Source organism: Oryzias latipes, chromosome 21, assembly GCF_002234675.1.
Source record: "Oryzias latipes chromosome 21, ASM223467v1".
In the NCBI taxonomy this organism is placed as follows: domain Eukaryota; kingdom Metazoa; phylum Chordata; class Actinopteri; order Beloniformes; family Adrianichthyidae; genus Oryzias; species Oryzias latipes.
Window position 1 is genome coordinate 3,683,823 of NC_019879.2, and position 22,358 is coordinate 3,706,180.

The 22,358-nt window shown below is 39.4% G+C and overlaps 2 protein-coding genes and 1 long non-coding RNA gene across 4 annotated transcripts; 1 reads left to right on the forward strand and 2 right to left on the reverse strand.

The window, feature by feature from the left end:
- Positions 1-1,465: 1,465 nt before the first annotated feature.
- Positions 1,466-11,984, reverse strand: LOC101171534 (cystathionine beta-synthase). 2 transcript variants are annotated; one of them, XM_004081413.4, is made up of 15 exons: positions 11,480-11,984; positions 10,128-10,421; positions 9,910-10,016; positions 8,261-8,395; positions 8,114-8,193; positions 7,838-8,042; positions 6,508-6,599; positions 6,241-6,360; positions 6,082-6,166; positions 5,900-6,005; positions 4,522-4,599; positions 4,314-4,448; positions 4,106-4,214; positions 3,511-3,595; positions 1,466-2,065 (listed from the first exon to the last, which is right to left on the reverse strand). In XM_004081413.4, exons 1-15 carry the CDS (start codon positions 11,548-11,550, stop codon positions 1,941-1,943), a joined length of 1,827 nt encoding a protein of 608 aa, XP_004081461.2. In that variant the 5' UTR covers positions 11,551-11,984; the 3' UTR covers positions 1,466-1,940. The 2 variants fall into 2 exon arrangements, with proteins under 2 accessions (XP_004081461.2, XP_020568858.1); XM_020713199.1 differs by lacking the exons at positions 10,128-10,421; positions 11,480-11,984 and having other exon boundaries at positions 8,261-8,373; positions 9,910-10,015.
- On the forward strand, positions 2,018-2,462 carry LOC110017414. Its single transcript, XR_002292814.1, has 3 exons — positions 2,018-2,131; positions 2,261-2,337; positions 2,430-2,462. It is a non-coding gene; the product is annotated as an uncharacterized LOC110017414 (long non-coding RNA).
- Positions 11,985-13,956: 1,972 nt separating the features above from the next.
- LOC101171784 (splicing factor U2AF 35 kDa subunit) lies at positions 13,957-22,324 on the reverse strand. Its single transcript, XM_004081414.4, has 8 exons — positions 22,026-22,324; positions 21,113-21,200; positions 19,920-19,986; positions 16,919-16,968; positions 15,573-15,671; positions 15,358-15,491; positions 14,419-14,511; positions 13,957-14,335 (listed from the first exon to the last, which is right to left on the reverse strand). Exons 1-8 carry the CDS (start codon positions 22,067-22,069, stop codon positions 14,218-14,220), a joined length of 693 nt encoding a protein of 230 aa, XP_004081462.1. The 5' UTR covers positions 22,070-22,324; the 3' UTR covers positions 13,957-14,217.
- Between the last annotated feature and the right edge of the window lie 34 nt (positions 22,325-22,358).

Below are 22,358 nucleotides of genomic sequence, written 5' to 3' on the forward strand. Positions count from 1 at the left end.
CTTCTGCTGTTAGCTGTGACAACAAAAAAGAGTGAGATTTTTAGGATTCAGAAGAAGAGAAACAGAGATTTTCTACAGAGAGGCAGAATCTACTGACCTACTAACCTACTAAATTTAGCGATTCCTATAAAAATCAGTTGAAAGTTGAGCAGTTGAAAATCTCCTACAAAGGAGGACTTTCTGCTGCAGGAAGAAAAAAAAATTTGTTGCAGTTTTTAAATATGCATAAACCTGAGCTCTATTCATGCTCGTCTTTAAAAAGATTGGTGCATTGCAAAAGATGAATGTCATAATCAGTTTAAATTGGTTTGATTGTTTCTAGCATTTTGTGTCTTTTTCTGAATCAAACTGGTAAAAGTAAGGTCCTGATTGGCTGACAAGAAAACGTGGCCAATGTAGCTTTTGCTAATTGATGAGCTTATTGATGAAGTCTAGAGTCTGTTCGTCCTCCTCTTCCTCAGTAGGATAATCAAACACTTCTTGCCTGCATCCACATTACCTGCACATTTTTATCTGCACTCCCAAACTGTGGAGTTCAACCTACAAAAGATGCAAAACCAGCCTCAGTTTTCACCTTTATAGCACACAATGAACCCAAGTTGGGTTATTTCTAACCCAACTCCCCGGTTACAAAGGGACTCGTTTTTTTGCTTGGTTCTTTTAACTCCAAAAAAGAAAAAAAACTTGAGAAAAAAAATCATAAATTGCGTTTCAATGACACAACTATAAACCCCAATAATAAAAAGTGACCCCAAAAGAAAAAATACCCCAACCCAAAAATTCACATGAGGGGAAAAACTATTAGAAATGTGACCATTCAATTCAGAATCATATTTCTCTATAAACTACTGTGATTCAAAGAGATTAAACAACAGATGAATTAAGTATTTGTATTTTTTATTACAATAGCATCCATGCATTTGTATTTATATTGTTTCCAGCATAATTGAAAACATTAATTATAAAGGAGGCGGGACTAAAAAAGTTCTTCCCTTTGTCCTTTTGAAACAGTTTGTGGTCCAAACTTATCAGCACTAATCATTTATGTAATTGCATTTAGTTTGTGAACTTTTCTTCCTTTCAAGTCCTTTTTCTAAAAGGTCCTTTGCAAATAAATCAAATTAGTGACTAAATAGGTTATCCAGAGTTGTAATCATGCTTCTTGTTTCAGTGTTTTACTGCTTTCTGTCACTTGATTTATTGACTTTTTCAGTCTGTAAAACGTCCTAAAAGGAGAACTCGAAGATATGCATCAATGAAATGTAGTTTAATCACATTTTAGGACATTTTTGCTGCTCAAGTTTGGTTTTAATGTAATATTTAAATGTTTTTAAGCGACACACAAGAACTTTTTTGGACAGTTTTGTGGAGCAGTTGAAAGACATCTTCAGATTATCGTCAAACACAACTTTAAGCTTCTGACTCAATAAGCTTTCCAGGAATTCCTCAAAAAAAAGGAGAAAGATTGACAGTAAAATGAGATCGGTTTATTTTTTCAGACAACAACCTCTACAAACTAAAACACACTCAAACTAAGACACAAAGCCTCAAGAGAGACTGAAATCTGGGCCAGAAAAGTGTCTATTTTCATCCACATAACCTACATCTTCATTAAGCTGTTAAAATAACCAACTAATTATTAAAGAAACATGAACAAACGACAGAATTAGACTGTTTGGGGTAAATGTAATGTTAAAATACAACTTTGTCATTTTTTTATTTTAAAAAAAATCAACCTAAAACTTAAAACACCATCAGGTTTTTTTTTATCTGTCTTTTTTTTGAGTTTGGGATCATGAAGGATTTTACACTTTAAAGCAGATTTTCTGAAAAGATATTTATAGTTTGCTAAAAGAGACTTGTGATATTGTCCTAAAATAAGCAGAAGTAGATCATGTGTTGCTTTAGGGAAAAATCCCAAACGATGATGATCATTTGTTTCATAGGGAACACTGGGGCTCTTCGCGCTCCTGATCGGCGTGTGAGGTGATGTAGTGGAGGAGGTCGATCGGGGTCACAACTCCAAACACGGAGTGCCTGAGGTGAGCCGAGCCGTCCGAATCATCTGGACCCCGACAGAAAACAAAAGGCCAGCGTCATTTCAGATCAAATGTGGAAAACGACGCTTCAGGTGACGAACAACAGGAGACAACAGAATTCAACATTTTGGTTTGAGGAAGCAGGCAGTGTTTTTTTACATATGACGGAGTTTTAGGGCCACAAAAAAAATTTTTTTTTTAACAAAGTCATAAATTTACAGATTAAAGTGGAAGTGAGCATACAGAGCAGCAAGTGAAAACTGCGCAGCCGCAGAGCAGACTAAACTTAATTCAACAGGTGAGCTGAAAGTTGATAACGTTCCAAATGTTTGTAAGCTCATTTGTTTGATTTATGATTTATTAATGTTTTATTTATTGATGGGTGGTTAGCAGGATCTCTGCAGCCCGTTGATGAAGACGTCGGTGTCCCTGCAGATGTCCACTTCAATCCTTTCTTCCTCCATGAAACCAAGATCTCTACGTCTGAGGAGGAGCACTTTTTTGGCTGTTTCAACATTTTAATAGTAATTTAACAGACTATTTTCATTCATTATGTTGTTTTATGTTTAAATTAGACATTTCACGTGGAGGAGGGCACATATGTAACACTGTTTTCCTTCCGCTTTGTTTTTCTGCACATGACAGGTTTATGACGTAATGAGACAACTGGACTTCTGGAAGGAATAAAGCAGCAGTCCTCTACACCCAAACGGGTCTATGAGCTCCTTATTTTATAGATAAAACTCCGCTTTACCGACACCAAACCCCGGAAAGACAGCTGCAATAACAATAATTTGGTTTTGAGTCACCAAAAGGTTCAGAATTTCTTTGTTTTTTAAAACTATCTGGATATAAAGCTTCACAAAAGGCTCCACATCGTTCATCTTCTAGCTAGGCTCCGATAAACGGAAAACTTTGGGGTTTTTTCCTCGTCAATCTACGAATATTTTCTCCTAAATTTACGAGATTTAAAGTCGTAAATTTGCGACTTTATTGTCGCATTTTAACAGTTGTGACTTTTTTTCTCGTAAAATAAGACTTTAAAGTTGTAATTAAAAAAAAAAAATTTGTAAACCAGCCCTAAAACTCTGTCGTAAGAAGCACAGAAATGTCAAAAAAAATTAACAAATTCAAGTCAAATGAGGAATTATTTGAAGTAAAGTATACATTGAAGTCGTCCAAAGGGTTTCTTTTAATGGCATTCTATAGATAGAGCCGTTTGTCTTTTATTTCACCCTTAAAAGATTCATCCCAAACTCTTAAATGCCATTACCAAGGTGTGGATGACAAGGTGTTCAGAGGAGAATTAACCACAAAAACCTGAAAGGATCACCTGAACAGGCAAAGTTTTTTCTTTCTAAATGTTTTGGAGATTTGGATTTTGGCTTTGTGTTGCATTTCTTTGGTGGCGTTTCTTTGTAAGGTTGATTTAACGAACTGTGGAAAAAGAAAGTCCAAATCTGTCTCTTACACTGGATGTGATCACGAACCACCAGGACAAAGTTGTGTGCTTTCAGGAAAAAGGAGAGCTTCTCCAAAGTGTCCGTCAGGTGAACCTGGAAGAGGATGTGGAAGCAGAGGGAAGTCAGACGCACGTTTTCTGGGTTTGGTTAGGCTGAAGCTACGTTCACGTCGCCCTCACCAACACACATTCAAGCGGCCAATAGAAAGTCTACGTAAACACGCGTTCATGCAAGTTTCTATGACCGCTTTGGGGCTCTACGTACAAAACGCAGTTGTTAAACCGGGAAGAACTTTGACCAATCAGGGACTCCGATCAGGTAGTGATGTATGGATGCTTTAAATTAACGGAAGGGCCAACTGTTTAAATTTAAACATTGAGGGGAAAACCGATAATTGCATTTTGTGTTCGGCTGGAACCATATTTTGGAATAGAGCTGTCAAAGTAAAATCCAGGAGCAAGACATTTGCACCGCTTCGACATTTCACGCTTAGACTGCATGGCAGGCATGCGCTAGAATCAGGTAGCAGCAGTCCGGCGTGAACGCCCCGGGCCAAGGGTTGTGTGAACGCAGCTTTAGGGTTAGGTTAGAGCGCCGCTTGACCTGTTGAAAGTCCTTGCAGAGCACAGCGCCGACCGCGTCCGAGAGTTCCACCTTTCCATCGTGCACAGAGGACAGGATGGTTCCCAGGGTCACCATGCCCAAAATGGCTCTGCGATCACACGACACAGAAAAGGAAACGTGGAGCCTCAAGGCACGACAAGAACTGCTTTCGGTCAAACAATAAAGCAAAAAGTCATGGAGCGAGTACCCAGTCTCATCGACAACAGGAGCCTGGTCGAACGTCTTTGCTCTCAGGATCTGGACGGCTTTCTGGCAGGACAGGGACGGTGCGACGGTGAGGGGGGCGGGCACCTGCAGACTCTGGACGGTGTGGCTCCACCACCTTCAACAAACCAACATGAGCATCCTCCCTGCACCGTGACTCATCTGACTCTTTCTTTTGTCTCTTTATTTACCACACTTTCTTGTTCATCTGGCCCTCCAGGCTGAGGAAGCCCCTCTCGACCATCCACTGATCACTCAGGAACTTTGATCTGAAAGTCAAACCCAGAAATTGATTTGGAGCAAAGATGCAGTTATCAACTCATATAGCCCTTGTGCTATCTTAGATGACCCCACCCTTACATTGACGTGTTCTCCCTACCATGACAAAGGTGGATAAAGGTGGAAAGATTTCATGTAATCCATGGACACCAGTGAAGATCACAAATCATTGAAGAAAAAAGGTTCAGAGCACTGTCTAGTGGGTCTAGATGACCCAACTCCCAATGTTAAAGTGCCTAGGATAGCACAAGGGTTACCATGGTCTGGGTGAATACTCGATTCTGATTGGCTGCTGGGTGTGCATTAAGTAAGGGTTAATGGCCTTTGAAGTGTGCGTTTATTACTTTTTAACGCACGCCGTTGAAGCCTTCGTGAAGGACGTTTGCTCCCGCGAAGTGCGTTAAAAAGTAATAAACGCACACTTCAAAGGCCATTAACCCGCTTATACCATGGTCAGTTACAAAAGCAATACATTTTAACCAGCTTTTAGTCCTTCATTCTTGTTTTTTTTTAGATTTGGATACTATATGTTACGTGATGCGGCGCGTAACATATAGTCCGCGTCGCGCAGCACCACCGCAGCATTCAAGACTCAGCGATATATATGTGCTGATCTTTCCGATGGGTTGAATAAAGCATCAGTTCAGAGAGAAAGTTCACCTCTTACCGCTTGTTTTTGCCCAAATGATGAAGCTAAAGGTTGATTTAAAGAAGCCGGCGCAGTGATTCAAAACATTTAAGCTAGCTGACCGGAACTTCTTTTTTCACTGCGCGGTTATCAGGTTTTAACGCACACCCAGCAGCCAATCAGAATCGAGTATTCAATCGGACCATGGTATAAAAGAGTGATAAACCACAGTGATAACCACCCACCCCTAAAGAAAAAGTTCCATAAAGAAGTTCACATAACTGAAATGTTTTGTATCACTGCGCCGGCTTCTTTGAAACAAACAAACAAACGTTCGCCTACAAGGCCGCCTGTATGAGGCCAGTCATGATTAAGGCCTTTTAGCGATTCTGGTTCCAATTTTTAAGGAGTTCCCACTAAACCAAAGTAGTAGGGGTGTGGCCATCAACAAGTTTACTTCTGATTTGCTACAGTTGATGCCATAGAAATTACAACTCAGACAAACTCTGACCAATTCCTGCTTACTGACGGTTTCCGGCTCCAACATGGCTGCTAAAATGGCGACTGAATTGACTACATTTCGTTGGAGCCGCAAGTTCTCATAAACGGTCAACGGTCACGACTGAAATATTCAGTCAAGTTCTCCCACTGGTCTCTCCTACATGTAGTTGCGGACCGAATCTGCCAAGATGACCACACAGCGCTGTCCCTCTTTAAGATCGCCGGCCATCTTCACCGCTGCCGCCATCGCTGAGCCAGAACTACCGCCTGCAGAAAAAGCAGATTCCCTGGATGAATCCAACATACGGGTAAGAAAGTGTCGGAAAATCCTCGGTGAGTTTACCACACAGAAGGCCTTCCTCCCTGATCAGTTTGCGTGACATGGTGAACGTCTCGGCGTCGTTGGATTTGTACCACATGTCCACGAGCTGCGGTGAAGAGGACGGTGGTTTAGCGCCAAATGTGACGCTTCGAGAATCAGCGTAAACAGAGAAACACTCACAGATCTGTCCAACACGGTGGGGACAAAGTCGTACCCAATGCCCTCCACCTCAAAGGTCGTGTGGTCGTCGGTCCCCTCTGAGTGAATAAGAACCGAACCCTCAGGGTCCACACCCACTATCTAAAGACAGCCAAGCGGCAGCATGGGTCTGGTGTGTGTAATCGTTGGTTTGCACTCATTATTATTGTCGAAGAACATTTTCAAACCGCCAACTCAACGGCCCAACTATCTAAAACAGAAGAGGAACCAACAGGAAGTAGTTCTTGCCTTGACATCGGGGCATTTCTCCTTCAGCTTTCGGGAAACTCCAGTGAGCGTCCCACCTGTTCCCGCTCCAGCCACCAGCATCTCCAATTTACCTGAGAGGAAAAGAACGTCTGAACCTTCTGTTTGATTAAAAAGGATCAACTAGATCATGAACAAGACCACACAACAACTCTTCTATTAGACTTTATCTATTGCAGATACATTTTCCCTTGATTTGGTAGAATTATAAACTATAGTTTAATACAATATTCCCTAACCCTTGAGGTCATGACCTATAATTCCTTTAATAACAAGCTTTACTCCTTTGAATTTGCATTTTAGTAAATATGAATCTAAGTGAACTAAAAAAAAGAACTTAACTGAAGTGTGCAACATCTCAGCTTTACAAAACTCAGAGAATAATTATGAATTAATTACAATTCCACCCGATCCCATTAAAATGAATGAATAAAACTGGATTGAACTTCGTGGAATTGAATTGAATTAAACGGAAGTGTATGGAGTTCACTAGAACTGAATCAAACTGAAATCAGATCAAATAAAATGAAATAAAGAGCATTGAATTCAAGGTAATTGAAATATAATGTTGGTAAAATATCACACAATTAAATGAAACCAAACAAATTAAATTAAGATGAAGTGAATTAGGAAGAACTGAATTGGACTGAATTAACTTAAACTGAACTGGTTTCAATTGAACTGAACATAATTAAAGTGAATTCTACTGAATCAAATTGAACTTAACTTAATCCAATTAAATAATAATGAATAGAACTACTCCAAACTGAACAAGAGGGAGCTGCATTTCCAGAAGAAAATGCAGGTTGGAATGTTTTATTTCTGGATGAAAATGATGCCTAAAGGGTAATGATTGGCACCAAAAAAATTAAATAAGAAATGATCAAAGTTGACCATAAATAAAGTGAAAGCAGCACAACAACAAAAAAGATATGTTTGTGAAAAATGTCAGAGCCGAGTTTCTGCACCTAAGATTCCCCATTTATTTCACTGGAGGCAAAAATCCTGGAATATCTTAAAAAGTTCAAGGATTTGAAGGACCAAAGTCATAGCTGGAAAAAGCTGAAAGAGCTGAACATTTGAACAGGTGAATGGTTAAAATAGCTGAAAAAATGTAGAAGAAGTTAAGAACAAAAATGGTGAAAGATTCTATAATAAAGAAAGAGAAACAGTTAAACAAAGGTGGAATGTTTTATAATTAACCAATTATGCTGAAATGAATCAAGTTGAACTAAATAGAATTGAACTGAATTGAATTTTACCAGGTACAGCTCATGCATCTTAAAAATTGAATTTTTGCAGAAGCACCAACCATCGCACTGCTCTAGTATCTCCTCCGCTGTGGTGTCGTAGTGAGCCAGGGGGTTGCTGGCGTTACGATACTGGTCCAGAATGTGTGAATTAGGGATTTCATTCTTCAGGCGCCAGGCGGTGCAGATATGAGACTCGGGAGAGTCAAAAGCTGCAGACGTGGGCGTGCGCACAATGTCTGCCCCGAGACTCTTCAGAACAGCCTCCTGGAACGCACGGGTGAGCAGGAAATGACCCACAGAGCGTTTCCTGAAAGTTCATCAGCACACGTACTTGCCTTCTCCATGCTCATCTTCTCTGGCATAACAATAATGCATTTGTAGCCTTTGACAGCTGCGATGAGAGCGAGGCCGATACCTGCAAGCAACCACAAACTGGGGTTAGCATGAAGAGTCCCGACAGGATGACATGTTGACGCCATCACCTGTGTTTCCAGAAGTGGGCTCGATGATTGTGTCTCCCGGTTGGAGGATCCCGGCTCTCTCGGCGTCCTCCACCATCCGCAGAGCGATCCTGTCCTTGATGCTGCCTCCTGCACTGAAGAACTCACACTTGACCACTAAACGCAGTCACGCAGAAGAAAAACGCAGCATCACCAGGTGTGACAAAAGGTCCAGGTCAAGAAGACATCACCATTATTTGTGTTGGTGCGGCACATGGAGAGTTCATGGTGCCCTGTTTTAATTTTACAAATACAGATGCTCCTAGAGATTTAATTCAACTTCCTTAAAACAAATCAACACAGAAGATATTTCAGTCAAGTCATTAACCCCATAAAAAACATGTTTAATGTCAGTCACTGCTCTATAAGGCTCGTTTTTTCTGCTCCACACTGATCAGTATTCACACAGGATATGACATCACAGAATCCTTGATTTTGCAGGGGGGGGAAACAGGAAACAACTAAGCTTAAATTAACCATCATTTTAAGGATAAATGCAAAATAAAGTGATGAGGTTCATAAAAATTAAAAAAATCTCATCCAAATCTCTTGGACAGTAAATCTTTAAAGCAGATTTGTCAATAAAATAACTGCATTAATTCTGTAACAGGCCCCCTTGTGGTCACTTGGAGAACTGAAACTAAAGTGTCTTTTAATTATTCTAAACTTTATTTTGATTTTTGTTGAAAGAGCGCCTTCGAATAAAACCAGAGCGTTGATTTGAAAAACAAATGAAAGAAGGACTTCAGGGCTAGAGGACATTTTAAAGGGTACACAGCTTCAAAATAAGAAAAGAAAAAAGAAAAAGGAAATCTGGTCTCAAATAGCCTGAAGCTTCTCACTGGTGGTTTGCTTTTCCTTTTTTGGTCTGAAGAACAAGGCAGCTTTCACATGGCTGCCCTTTCCAAAAGGCTGGTCAAACAAAACCCCAACGTTCAGGGGAGTTACATGATACACCTGTTTTGACAGGTGAGGAGCAGGAAGCTGCAGGTACATGGAGTTAAACCCAACTTGGTCTTTTATTCTGTTAAAGGACTTTAAGACCAACTCAAACATCATCATTATTAAGATTTGACTTTTTCTATGCGATTGACACAATAAGATCAAAAACTCTCAGGAACAGTATCTGTGAAATTTCTTTTAAGTTGTACTTTTTCATTATTGTCAATGAAAAATTGACAATAATTATAAATTATTGTCCAAATATTGCAGTCCAAATATTATAAATACTAAAATAGGAAAATATATTCTCTCAATAAAAAGGCTCAGATGCTGTTAAAATGTCCTATTTCTTTAATTAAAAAAATCATTAATTATCAATAAAAAGCCATTTACTTCCCTTTTGCACTTATGTGCGTTGTGTTTGCAAATTCTCATTGTTGCAATGAGCTTTCTTCATTAAAAGATCAATAAAAAGCAAAACAAACACCTCGGAAAAGCTTTTAAACTTCTAAATGTAGTTGCTTTTAGGTCAATGAAAGCTATTTCCTATATGTTTTTTTTAATTCATTCCACATCTTTCAGAGAAAACTCAGATGTTATCAGAGGATTCTGTTCTTCTTTCAAACTTTCTGAATCCATTTTTGCTTTGTTAGCATCTGAATGGTCCTGGCTCTACTTCCTGTACTCACAGACTTCACACTTGAGCCCAAATTCCTTTGGAATTTTGTTCAGGCGGATCAGAGGCGTGTGTCCGATGTGGTCCAAGACGCTGGGGAGGATGCTGGCCGGTTTGGGGCTGCCGTGGATGGAGGAGAGAACATCCATGAGAGGTGAAAACCCATTGGAAGTCCTCCAGATGCTGAGCTGGTCGCTGTGTGCGTCGCACAAGCGTCAGCGGGGTTCTTACCGCTCTGGGTGGCTGTGAGGTGACTCGGAAACGGGAGCGCCGGGTCTCCAGGTGCACCTGCTGGGCAAATCCGGACGGATCCATTTCAACCCCGCGTTCCTCTGCTCGCCGGTGCCGTTTTCTCCAGCATCCCCGTGCGGTTTGAGGCTTTCCTCGTCACGACCGCTGTGGAGCGTTCCAGCAGCACTGCCTCTGCCAGAGCAGGTCTCTCCATGGGTCAGGTCAGCAGCAGGTGGACAGGCGGATTGACCGTCTTCCAAGCAGGAGGTCGCAGACACAGATGGCATGACTAACCTGCAAAAAGACCAGACCAAGACTTTGGAGTTTCACAATAAACTTCCAAATTTCAGCGATAAAAAACAGGAAAAACTGTTTGATTCCATCTATTAACACTCATAACCTTTCTGCTGGTTTCTACTATGTTTTGGGGGAAAAAAAGAATTAATTGTTCATTTGTAAGTGTTGTTTTTTGGACATCTAAATTCAAAGTCCAATCGGCAAAAATAAAAATGTGATAGTTAGAGCAGGAGCATCCTGGTTTTTTGTAGAGCATAAAACAGAATTGTTGTTTAAAAAAAGTTTTTTTTCCCTCATTTACACAACAAGAAAATTGTGTTTCAACTTTTCCCGACCTCATTACTCACTTCAGCTCCAGCGGCTCAGGAAAAACTTGTGCAATATCCATGTTCTGAACCCGCTGATTCCCCTTTGGGGTCACAGGGTTGCTGTCAAACCAGCTACTGTTAGGCGAAGGCAAGGTACACCCTCATATATGTATATAAATATATATCTGGATGGATGGATAGACGGATGGATGGATGGACGGACAGACAGACAGATAGACAGATAGATAGATAGATAGGTAGATAGATAGATAGATAGATAGACAGACAAACGGACGGACGGACGGACGGAAAGACAGACAGACAGATAGATAGAAAGAACTGGGATGAGTTTTTCAGAAAAAAAATTGGATTACATAGAAAATAAACCCTTTTTATTAAAAAAAAGATCCAACTTTTTGACAGTAAAGCTCATGATTTACACAGAATTATAAATTTTGACAGTTTTTTAAACAGCATTACTGCTTTTATTTTCACATAGTGGTTGCCATGGAGACTTATAGACCTATTGAAGGATTGCAGCATAAAAATGAGTTTTAATTACCAGCATATCAGCTTATAGACACAATAAACCCTAAAGGGTGCAGCCCTTTTCTAAGAATATAGGTCTACAATAGTCAATCAAAGTAAAGAAAATGAGGCGTTTACAGAAGTCTTAACATGAATCCACATTTTTTATTGTATTTTTGCGTGGATTTCATTTGTAAAGTGAATGTAAACAGAACTTACTGCAGGCTGAGCGCTCCTGTGGCACTTCCAAAGACTTCCACACAAAGACTCTCATTCCCAGGGCCAAACATGTGTGGGGGTTTGGGGACTTTAGGCAGGGGGACCAAACCACTGAGAGGCAAATTAGGGGGTTGACCCGTTCTGAATTTGAAGGCACTTGGATTTTTACTGTTGTCATTATTACTGCTGGCACCAATTCATATTTTTTTCTTCGGAGCGGTTGAGTTATTGTTTGGGAAAAAAGCAGCTCACTGCCATCCACAACCGTCTGTTGAGGCAAATTTGGGAACTTCTCACTCCCTAATCCCCCTTTGGAATTCCACTGGGTGTAAAATCCCAGATTAAACTATAAACAATTACTTTTAGGCAGAGAACTGTGAAGCCAAACAGATTGAAACGTGGCCCCTATCGGCTTCATCCAACCAGTCTGTGTGTTTGTAGAGATCAGGCCATCATTAACACCAAGAAAGTCGTCTTTTTCACCACTTTCTTAATGTTTAATTTACTTTATCTCAGCTGTTTTCTTTTAGTTTTTACTTTCTGGTCATTTTCTTAAAAACTGATTCTCAAAAAAATCACAAGAGCAATATACAAGTAAAAAGAAACTACATTTTATGCAAATTAGGTTTGAGAAAAAACCACAGAAATGTTGTTTCTGCTGCAGACTGAATTGTTTTTACTTGAGTTGGTGACTCACGGTGTCAAAGGGGAATTGTGGGGGTATTGAACAGCTATTAATAGGTGTCAGTGAGGATGACAGGTTCAGCCCCAGAAAGGCAGGAGGAACCAGCTGAACTGACTCCAGATCCCAGTATTTTTATCAGTGACATGTGGGATCGTCCTGCCAACACTTGTCAAGGCTGTCCTCTGTCTTATGGGAGGGGGCCCATACCATGAAACTCCAATGTTCGTTTACCATATTGATGTGGTATTTTTTCTCCTTAAAGTTTCATCCATTAAAAACCCCCGTTTTTACTGTTTTCCTGTCCATTTTTAGTTGATTTCTACTTCTAAAATATGCTCAGATTCCCCCAATGCTCCTTCCACCTGAGTTCAGGTAACGATTAATCAATTTCATCAATTAATAGGTTTATAGTCTTATAATCCTACTAGGTTGATCTTTTTGAGTTTTTACTCGACCTAAACGTTCATAAAATCCTTTCAATATAAAATAAACCTATTTTATCGATCTTATAAAAAAATACATTTGGATTGAAAATAGGTAGGTTTGTTTTACCATAACAAAAACGACCAATTACAGCGGACAACACACGTGTGATGTCATTAACCCTTGTGCTATCTTAGATGTCCCCACCCTTACATTGACGTGTTCTCCCTACCATGACAAAGGTGGATAAAGGTGGAAAGATTTCATGTAATCCATGGACACCAGTGAAGATCACAAATCATCATTCCCATGATGGGAATTGAAGGACGATTTGATCCCATTGCAACCACACCAATATTTTCAAGGGACCTCCAGATCCCGCCTGGACTACAACCTATCCACGACTTTACCCAAAGATTACTGACAAGACTCCCCTCCACCCCCCCTAGCCTAGTCCTGATCCCTAAGCTTAACCCTTGTGATATCCTAGGCACTTTAACATTGGAAGCGGGGTCATCTGGACCCCACAAGAGAGTGCAATAAACCTTTTTTCTTCAGTGATCTTCACTGGTGTCCATGGATTACATGAAATCCTCTCCACCTTTGTCATGGTAGGGAGAACACGTTGATGGTCATCTTGACCCCATAGGACAGCACAAGGGTTAAACCTTACCCTTTAGTTGGGGTAACTATGGTAAACTGGGGTTCTGTCCCCTACTCTCATCTACTTCTACTCTCTTTCTCTTCTCTATTCTTGATCATTATTCATCATTTAGTTCTCCATGCCTCTGTTTGGTGCAGTGCGATTCATGTTCTGTCCCTCCTTCCCACCCCCCAGGAGGGGAGTGCTTCCAGATTCCAGTTGGCTCGTCTGTGCTCCTGTACCTGACCATGTACCTCGTCTGTACTACTGCTCCTGCACTAGTTGTAGAGTTAGATAAGTTAATTCTTCTCTATGAGTTCTGGTAAATTGCATGTCCGTCCTGGGGGAGGATCCCTCCTTCACATGGACACCCCTGAGGTTTCTACGTTTTTTCTGGAATACAATTTCTTTAGGAGTTTTTCCTTAACGCGAAACTTAACTATTGAATTGTATGTAATCATGATCCTTTTTATTTTATGTTTAACTCTACATTTATCCCCACAAAGCCCATCGAGGCGACTGTTGTTCTGATTTTGGGCTATACAAATAAAATTGAATTGAAGTATAAATGAACGGTTATAGCCCTAGTCTTACACCATGACTTGTATTTTGGAGATTAACAAGAAATGTTAAAAATACAAACAGGATTAGCGATGGTGCTGGACATTTAGCATCTGAAGTCCCTGCAGGAGGATTTCACATAGATTACCTTTGGATACCAACAGTGAATGTGAAATGTTTATTTAAAAAAATAAAAGCGCCCTTTGACAAAATTTCTATAAAATATAGCAGTATGTTTAAGATACACCGGGGAAAGAATCTGTTTTGTTAAGCAAGGATTTAAAATTTAATGGTCATTTTCCAAATAACAAAGCTCCAGCTTTAAAACATCTCAGTCATTCCTACAACAGATCTTGTAGGACAACTTTAAAAAAAGACAAGTGTGTATTCAGAAGGGGGAGGAGGATGGGGGGTCCGGGCTGTGGCTCAGAACCGCCCGGAGCGTTCCCGGTCTCTGGAGCGCCGCCTCTTGTGATCGTGTTCTGCCTTTCGACCTCTGTCCCTGGAGCCGGACTGCCTGTCTCTTGAGCGGGGTCTTTGGCGGCTGCAGAGACAGAAGAGAGGAGCGTTTTTTTCTGCGGCGGCTGCATTTGCTCAAGTTTCTGAGAGTCCCGGCGACGTTCGGACCTCTTCCTGCGGTGGCCGTACAGCTGTCTCCTCAGGTCACGTGAGATGGGCTTCAGATGCATGAAGTTGCAGAAACCCCCGCGGGTGCAACCCCTGCAGAGAGCACCCAAAAAAAAAAAAGGATTATTCTTTGTCTCGGCCTCCATCTTTGCATCCTCAGCCCCTCATGTCCTCCTTAAAGATCCTCTTTAAACTTCATCTAAGTTCTTGTTTTTTTCCTGGCAGCTCAAATCCTGATTAAAAAAATAAAAATAAAAAAACTGGAGAAAACACTGAAATATCTCTAAACCTATAAAGTAAAAAACGAGACAAAAATAAACACAAAAAATATAAAATCAAGAAATAAGTAAATAAACGCATAAAAAATAAAAAGAATAATATGTAAAAGAAATAAAAATCAAAGAAATAAAAAAATAACTTTTTTGCACCATATAAAAAAAATCGAATAAAATCAACCTAATAAAATCAATAAATAAAAAGAATAAAATAACAAGAACTACATAAATAAAAAATAACTTTTTTACATCATGTAAAACATTAAATAGAATAAAAAACGAATATTAAAATCACTAAATAAAAAGAACGAGATAGATTAAAAATAACAAAATTTAAATAAATAAATAACTTTTTAGGATAGTTTAAAAATTAAATTAAATAAAAAATGAATTATAAAATCCCTAAATAAAAAGAAAAAAATAGATTAAAAAATAACAAAAGTTAAATAATTAAAAAATAACTTTTTTGCATTGTTTAAATAAATAAATGTAAATACACAAAACACCAAAATGTGTTCAATCAGTAAAATATAAGCAGAAAAAAATATAAATGTGAAAAGTAAAACAAATATAAAAAAAAACTGAATTTGTTAAAGTTTGAGAAGCTTTTTTCCCTCTTTGTTTTATGTGACCATAACCATCTCGTGTGACGTTTTTGACTCACCCCGTCTCATACTGGTGACAGCAGGCTTCTCTGAAGTCTGTGACGGGGGAGAGCTCGGCGTGGATGGGCTGCCCGTTGAACCAGCGGTTGTTCAGGTCCAGCATGGCCTTCTCTGCATCCTCCTCCTTGCGGAACTAAGAGGAACCATCGCCAAACGGAAGGTCAAAGAGGTCCGCGGCAGCGTCAACACATCAGAGTGCGGGACTCTGCCTCACCTTCACGTAAACGTTTCCAACCAGATGGTCCCCGAGGTTGTCGCACACGTTCATTTCTTCCACTTCGCCATACTTTTCCTCCATTTCTGTGAAGACCTCCTACGGAGGTTCAAGAAGAAAACTTTACCTGACAAGAAGGCGGTTTATCGGGTGTCCCGCAAAGCAGGAAATAAAACGGGACCATCTGCTACACCGCTTTGTTAGGACAAGCCATTTCAAGGGGATGTTATTTCTGCCATTTATGTACCAAAACCTGCTGGTACAGTATTTGGAGAAAAGACACCCAAAAATGTATGCTAAATAATAAGATGAAAGAAGCTTCTTTAAAAATAATGCACAAAATTTACCCCACCAATCAATTCATGCTAAGATGCATTAAAACAATTGAACACCCAGAAACACTTAACCATCTTTTTTTTTTTTTTTGAATAGTACTGAAAGTAGATGTCTTTGGGAAAAGTGTTTATCAAAGAACAAATTCACCCCAACTTCACTCTGAAATTTGAACATATACTTTTTGGCTTTCACAGTAACAAACTTTTAATTAATTAATCTTATTATAATGTGGCAAACTTTATATCCTTAAATGCAAATTCTCATCATCTTCTATTTTCTTCCACATATTAATCAAACAAATGGAAAAGCATCTGTAAAAGCCTTCATCTGAAAGCTGTATGTTTATATGAAAGTTGTAGAGCCTTGAATGTTTTGGTGTAAAATGTGTGTTATATGTACGGTTTTTGCTCCCCAAGCATATTTGAATTTGATTTGGTAAAATTGTGTTTTGTACTTCCATTTTGTGCGATAAAGTTGTAAAAAAGTTGTTTTAGTTTAGTCTGTTTAGTTAGTTTAGTATTTTCCAATTGAATTTTATTAACCTTTTTGATTTTATGTTTACTTTACAATTACCGGTACGAAGCCCATGGAGACGACTGTTGTTGGGATTTTGGGTAACACAAAAAAAAATTGAATTGAATTTTAAAAAAAAACAAGGTAATTTCAATAGTCCTATTCTATTCCATCAAACTCTGGTCTGCTGCAAGACGCCAGTTTACTCCAAGATCAAAGTTTCTTTTTTAATTGAACTAAACTCCATCTTGCATTGACAACAGCTGCTTTTTGCCTGAAACAATCTCTAACAGCTTCTTTTAAAACTGAAACCGACTCAGACGTGAGGTTTGGCGTTTTCGCCGCTGCAGGAAGTCCGAGTGACACAAAGAGACGCAGCTTCCTGGAGTTAAAGCTGACTCAGCGTCTTCTCCAAACATCGTCGAGCGACCCTCTGCCTGTTTTTCTTCCACTTTATAACAGATTCATGTTCACAGACACAGCCAACGTTTCTTTACCTCAAAGAACTCGTCATAATGTTCCTGCATCTCCACGTCACTGACGTTAGCTAAGGAGAAAAGGAGGAAAAGGGGATGAGAAAAAACAAAGCAACACATCTTATGTTTGCCTCAATAAATGAGACGGATAAAAAGACCAAATGTATGGCTTCCTTTCTTTATGCATGCATCTGTTTCAACGTTACACGTGACCCCTTTTACCTGTCGACAGGTGCAGAAGTCTTACTGTCGGTCAAAAGGATCATTTGAGTTCTTTGGTCTTTTTGGAAACATTAAAATTACAAAATGATGAAAGATTTCATTCAGCTGCTTTTTTTTTTTTTTTACTTTTCAGTGTCTATTTATCCCCAGATCACAAAGACGAAGCAACTTCAAGAAAATAGAAAAAATTAACAAAAACAAAAAATAGTCAGGATCAAGTTATGAAGCTACTTCCTCCTAACACAAAACCTTTCTTACACATCACCATCCGACATACGTGTTACGGCAGAAGTGTTGTTTATTTACATTTTGTTTACATTTATTGTTGCTTACAGGGTATCAGACAAGCATTGCTTTGATGCAGGCAGGCGTGAAGACAAAGAATGACAGCACATCAAGGGTTAAAGTCCCTCAGTGGCCTTAAGGAACTCCATTACAACAGCACAACAGAGATCTAAACACTACAGTTTTCTACTCCCTGTAAAAAGAGCTATTAAAAATACAGTTTAAAAAAAACAAACAAGTATTGAGCTTTAGAAGGTTGATGTGAAGGGCTCAAAGAGTGACACACCAGGTGTGCTTCACTGCAGGTTTCATTCTTCAGAATCCCGCTATCATCTCCACCTTTCCAACATTCTGATCTGAAGACATGAAATCAAAGCCTTTTATGGTGTGTAAAAAAAAAAGAAGATACAAATAATCAGAAGTAAAGCAAACCTGCCGGGGTAAAAAGCCTGACGAATCCTTTAGATTGCAGATTAATAAAATGTTTCTTAATCACAGCTTTGTTGGTCATTTGTGTTTCTCAGGATCCGACTAAAGCTATGGTTGAATAAACATCTCTTGGTGAAGTGAAGCTGTTCTTTAGAAGTTAAAGACGAGAATGAAAATGGATCTAAAAAACATTTCAAATCGGTTTGATCAAAAACAGAATTGATTCAATCTTGTTGAAATTTCATGCATTTCGTGTAACATTCTGGGATTTCTTAAGCCTCAGAGAAACAACATGAAGGGAATGACGGATTTATTCATCTGTGTGTTTTTGATCAGATTAGACGAATAAAGAAATTTGACTTCACTGGTGAACTGAAGCGGTTTTGATCTCTTGTGTTGCCACAAACAGAAAAAAACAGCTTCATTTTTGACAATAATATTCCGCTCGCGTGTTGTCAACTCGTGTTTGTGCCCTTTTGTGTAAACCACACATAAAGAGGAATTTACACAAGCTGTACAACTCTACTAAATCATTAATTGACTTAAAGATAGGAAAGAAGGATAGAGACACTTACTCGATTCAATTCTCTGTACGTCCATGGTTGAAATCTGCCTTGGTGGTTGGATGTTTCCATCAGAAAGTGGTCTTTGCTACGCCTCGAAATGCAAGTTTAAAATCGATGTCCTTGTGTCTGTATTTTACCCTCAAAAAGAAAAAAACAACAACAACTTCATAACCACTTTCGCCACTGAAAATCAGTAACTCACGAGGATCGCCAACTGGTTTGAAGGCAGAGCCTTCAGATCGCTCGTTTGGACGCTTGACTTATGGCCGACGATGCAGTCCTGATCGAAATCTTTAGACCAGCTTAAAAAAAATGCAAGAATAATAAGCATTTGACACAGCTGGACCTCAATACAGAGCTTCAAAGTGCATAAAGCAGACAAATGGAGCTTCATGCTTTCAGCTGCCAGTGTTTTAAAAATAATTGTCATCAGCTGATCAAAAGTGTACAGCTTTTAAATGCCAGAATTAGTGCCAAAATGTGCAAGTTGTGTTATTTTGTATCAAGTAATTGTCCTATCAAGGTCTCTGGATGGTAAAGCCACAAAAAAAAAGCTCCATTTCGTTGAGCGTGGTAGGACAGCTGAGCTGCGTAACCCTTGTTCTATCTTGTGGGGTCAAAATGACCCCACCCTTACGTTGACGCGTTATCCCTACCATGACAAAGGTGGAGAGGATTTCATGTAATCCATGGACACCAGTGAAGATCGCAAATCATTGAAGAAAAAAGGTTCAGCGCACTGTCTAGTGGGGTCATCTGGACCCCACAAGACCACAGAGAAGCTCACTGGAGACCCAAAACCAGCGTGTACAGTCAAACCTTAGTGTCCCCATCATATTTCATCATCATATGTTGTTAAAGTTTGAGAAGCTTTAGGGTTTCGGGTTAGGGTCAACATCATATGTTTCGCAACTCCGTCCTCTCACAAACCTGCATTTTCCCCCCCAGAAATTCAACTCATCGTCGAGGCTTTCAGAGCCCTGATAATGAGGGTTCACACTGGGTTTGGCAGGAAGACATGAAGCATGCTGGACGGTGGGGAAACCCAGATTTAGACGGTCCTCATTCAGCCACTGCTGTATATGATCCGTGCCATCGTTTATGCCGCAGCAGGTTAGCGTCCTGCGTGTGCAATGACCCGTGAAAATCGTCCCGGTTTTGTTTCCTACAGAGGCTCATTCATTCCTTTGACCTGGATAACCCGGAAAACAGTGACAAAAGCAATCAATTAAAAGTGTTTTTTGATAGCTGGTCCCTCTTTTTTCATTTTTTTTATTTTTATTATTATTTTAGTTTTGTCGTCTGTACTTTTTTATCCACTGCTAAGATTATTTGAGATTGTTTTTTTTAAAAGCATGAGATGAATAGTTGCAGAGGGGACAAGTTCACCACAGACTGATGATTTAAAAAAAAAAAAGATCTTTCGCAAAAATATTTCAATAACATTTTAGGATGTTAAAAGCTCAGTTTGGTATCAGACTGAGGAAAGATGCAGTCATCCTCTCCAATCTCCCACTTACAGGTCACACCTTCCATGGACTGGGCGGTGTTCTGAGGGTTCCTGTAAATGTTGAGCATCGCAACCGTCTGAAAGAAGAGCAGAAGACAAAGGATTTATTTTCGGGTGCATGGGAGGAATTAAAAGTTTATTAATTCGATTTCTTTTCATGCAAACAACTCAGATTTATGGAACAATCAAGAATCAATGGAGCATCTGCTCTCTGGTACTAAAGCTGCTGCTTAATTTGCAGGATTTTTTCTTCAAGGTGTGTAATGTTGACTTTACAGACCCGCTTCCATGAAAATCGTGCTTTTGAACGAGTTTTTGTGTCGTTGTTGTGATGATGGAGGACATATATAAAGAAAACTAAGCGTAACATTGTATTTATGAATATTTCTTCATTCAAATTGTTGTGAATAATCAGAGAGGGGTCAACCTCTGACTGAAGGTTGCAGGTTTGATTACTGCTCAGCTTGCTCAGGTGTCCAAGTGTCCTTGGACAAGACACTCGAACCTCTCATTGCTTCTGATGGGCCGGCTAGTGCTCTGCCACCATGACTGACTGACTGACTGACTGACTGACTGACTGTGTGTCTGTGTGTGTGAGTGTATGTGTGTGTGTGTGTGTGTGTGTGTGTGTGTGTGTGGATGAACAGGACTGTGACCGTACAGCGCTTTGGACCTTAATGAAGGCAGAAAACCTCCACCTAAGTTTACACCATTCATCATTTTCTCTGTCCAGAGAAGACGTTTCTATAGATGATTTCTCAAATTATCTTCAACGCCATCTGTCCTCTATGACCAGAACATACCCGTTATTGTCTAAAAGAGAGGTCATCAATGTCTAAACTGAATAATTGGAATAAAAATTGCAGTTATATTTGAAGAAGTTCCATCTCAATATCTTCTAGATAAAACTTCCAAAGGCCCAGAAGAACAGAATCCTGCTGTAACACGACTTGAGCATCTCCACAGATTTAAAAATATATAAACCTGAAAGCTCCCAACAGAATAACAATGACTTTTGTTCAAAGATGGTGGAGCAAACCCTTTTTTTTCTGTCTTTCTGTTTAACAAAATAGATCTCAGAAGCAGAAAATCATCAAACCAATGTCCTCTGAAGTTACAGACATCCATCATTCTACTATATTACAAAGATCTGAGGCATCTTTAGGCAGATTAGAAATAAAAATGAGATGGCGGGGATCTTACTTGGCTAAACGTCGGCTTGTTGTGTAATCTGGAGCAGCGGTCACCATGTCGGCAGGCACCAATCTTAAAATAAAAAGAGCAGTTCACTCTGCAAAAATAAACGACAACGTTAGGCAAAGGCAGATTTAAAAAGAAAAATCATATTTATTGCACATAATTTTCTAAAACAAAGAAAAACACTCTGAAACATACAATTGTGGCTCTGCTGCAATGACTTTAGTGTTCCTAAAACTATGTCATCCCTGTGCAGGCAAAACCTGCCAACTATATCCAGAAACTATATTTCCCACCAGAACCAGCAGACAGGAGTATAGATAAACTATTATAGCAACGGAAATCTGAGTTTCTGATTTATCCCCTTTTTTTTTAACCTGTTCGGCTTTTGCACGAGAAGGTTTAACCTCGAAACCTTCAGTTTTAGATCATGTACTGTTTAGAATTAAGTCACGTGGTACTTTCATTGAATTTTAAAATAAATCTTATTTAGGATGGGCATTGATTATTAACCCCCAAAAAAGAGAAAAGGCTATCACTAAGCTAGCGCCAGGTGGCACATTAAAGAAAACAAAGAGAACACAAGAAGGAAGGATTTATTATATTTGCTGCTGTTGTCCGTCATAAATTATAAGCGAATGCAAGCTTTAAGCACACGCTCGTAAAAATTGCAAGCAAGTTAAATTATAAAACGTGGTTAAGGTGTTGTCCGCTAATGCGTGTTTATTATTTTAACAAAATTTCGTCACCTACTCGTTTTTTTTCTAACTCGCAGTATTAATTTAGTGTGGAGGCTAGTTAAGCTAAGCTAGCGCTAGCAGAGGCAACCGTCGTTACGTTCCGCGCGGCAGGTGAAAGTTAGCTTAAGCAGAACATACGACCAACATTATCTCATTAACGGAGTTGTTCCGTTACTTACTTGTCTTTCTCGGTGCCAAAAATGGATGCTAAGTACTCTGCCATCTTGTTAGCTTACGCTGTAGCGCGCATCATGAAGCACCTAGCCGTTCCATCTCCTTCATAATAAAAAACACGCGCCACTAAACCTACATTTGAATATTTAGGTATGCACGGAAACAAGCACACATACAAATTTTGCAAAGAGTTCAAACGCTGTGTTGTGTTTTACGACAAAGTTATGTGTTAATTAAAGAAAATATATCAATTGTGTTACTAATTATTGAGTGCGCTATTAGTTCTTTGGTTTTATCGTTTTACTTTGAAGGCGAGAATGCCCAACCGGAAATGTTTA

Excerpts from the sequence above, each read along its gene's own strand:
- LOC101171534 (XM_004081413.4), bottom strand. The coding sequence starts at position 11,550 with ATGTTTGGCCCTGGGAATGAGAGTCTTTGTGTGGAAGTCTTTGGAAGT. Across the intron at positions 8,194-8,260 it reads GCCCACTTCTGGAAACACAG|GTATCGGCCTCGCTCTCATC; the intron begins GTGATGGCGTCA and ends GGTTGCTTGCAG. Across the intron at positions 6,167-6,240 it reads CCACCGTGTTGGACAGATCT|CTCGTGGACATGTGGTACAA; the intron begins GTGAGTGTTTCT and ends TCTTCACCGCAG.
- LOC101171784 (XM_004081414.4), bottom strand. The coding sequence starts at position 22,069 with ATGGCAGAGTACTTAGCATCCATTTTTGGCACCGAGAAAGACAA. Across the intron at positions 21,201-22,025 it reads TTTGGCACCGAGAAAGACAA|AGTGAACTGCTCTTTTTATT; the intron begins GTAAGTAACGGA and ends TTATTTTTGCAG. Across the intron at positions 19,987-21,112 it reads ACAAGCCGACGTTTAGCCAA|ACGGTTGCGATGCTCAACAT; the intron begins GTAAGATCCCCG and ends CTCTTCTTTCAG.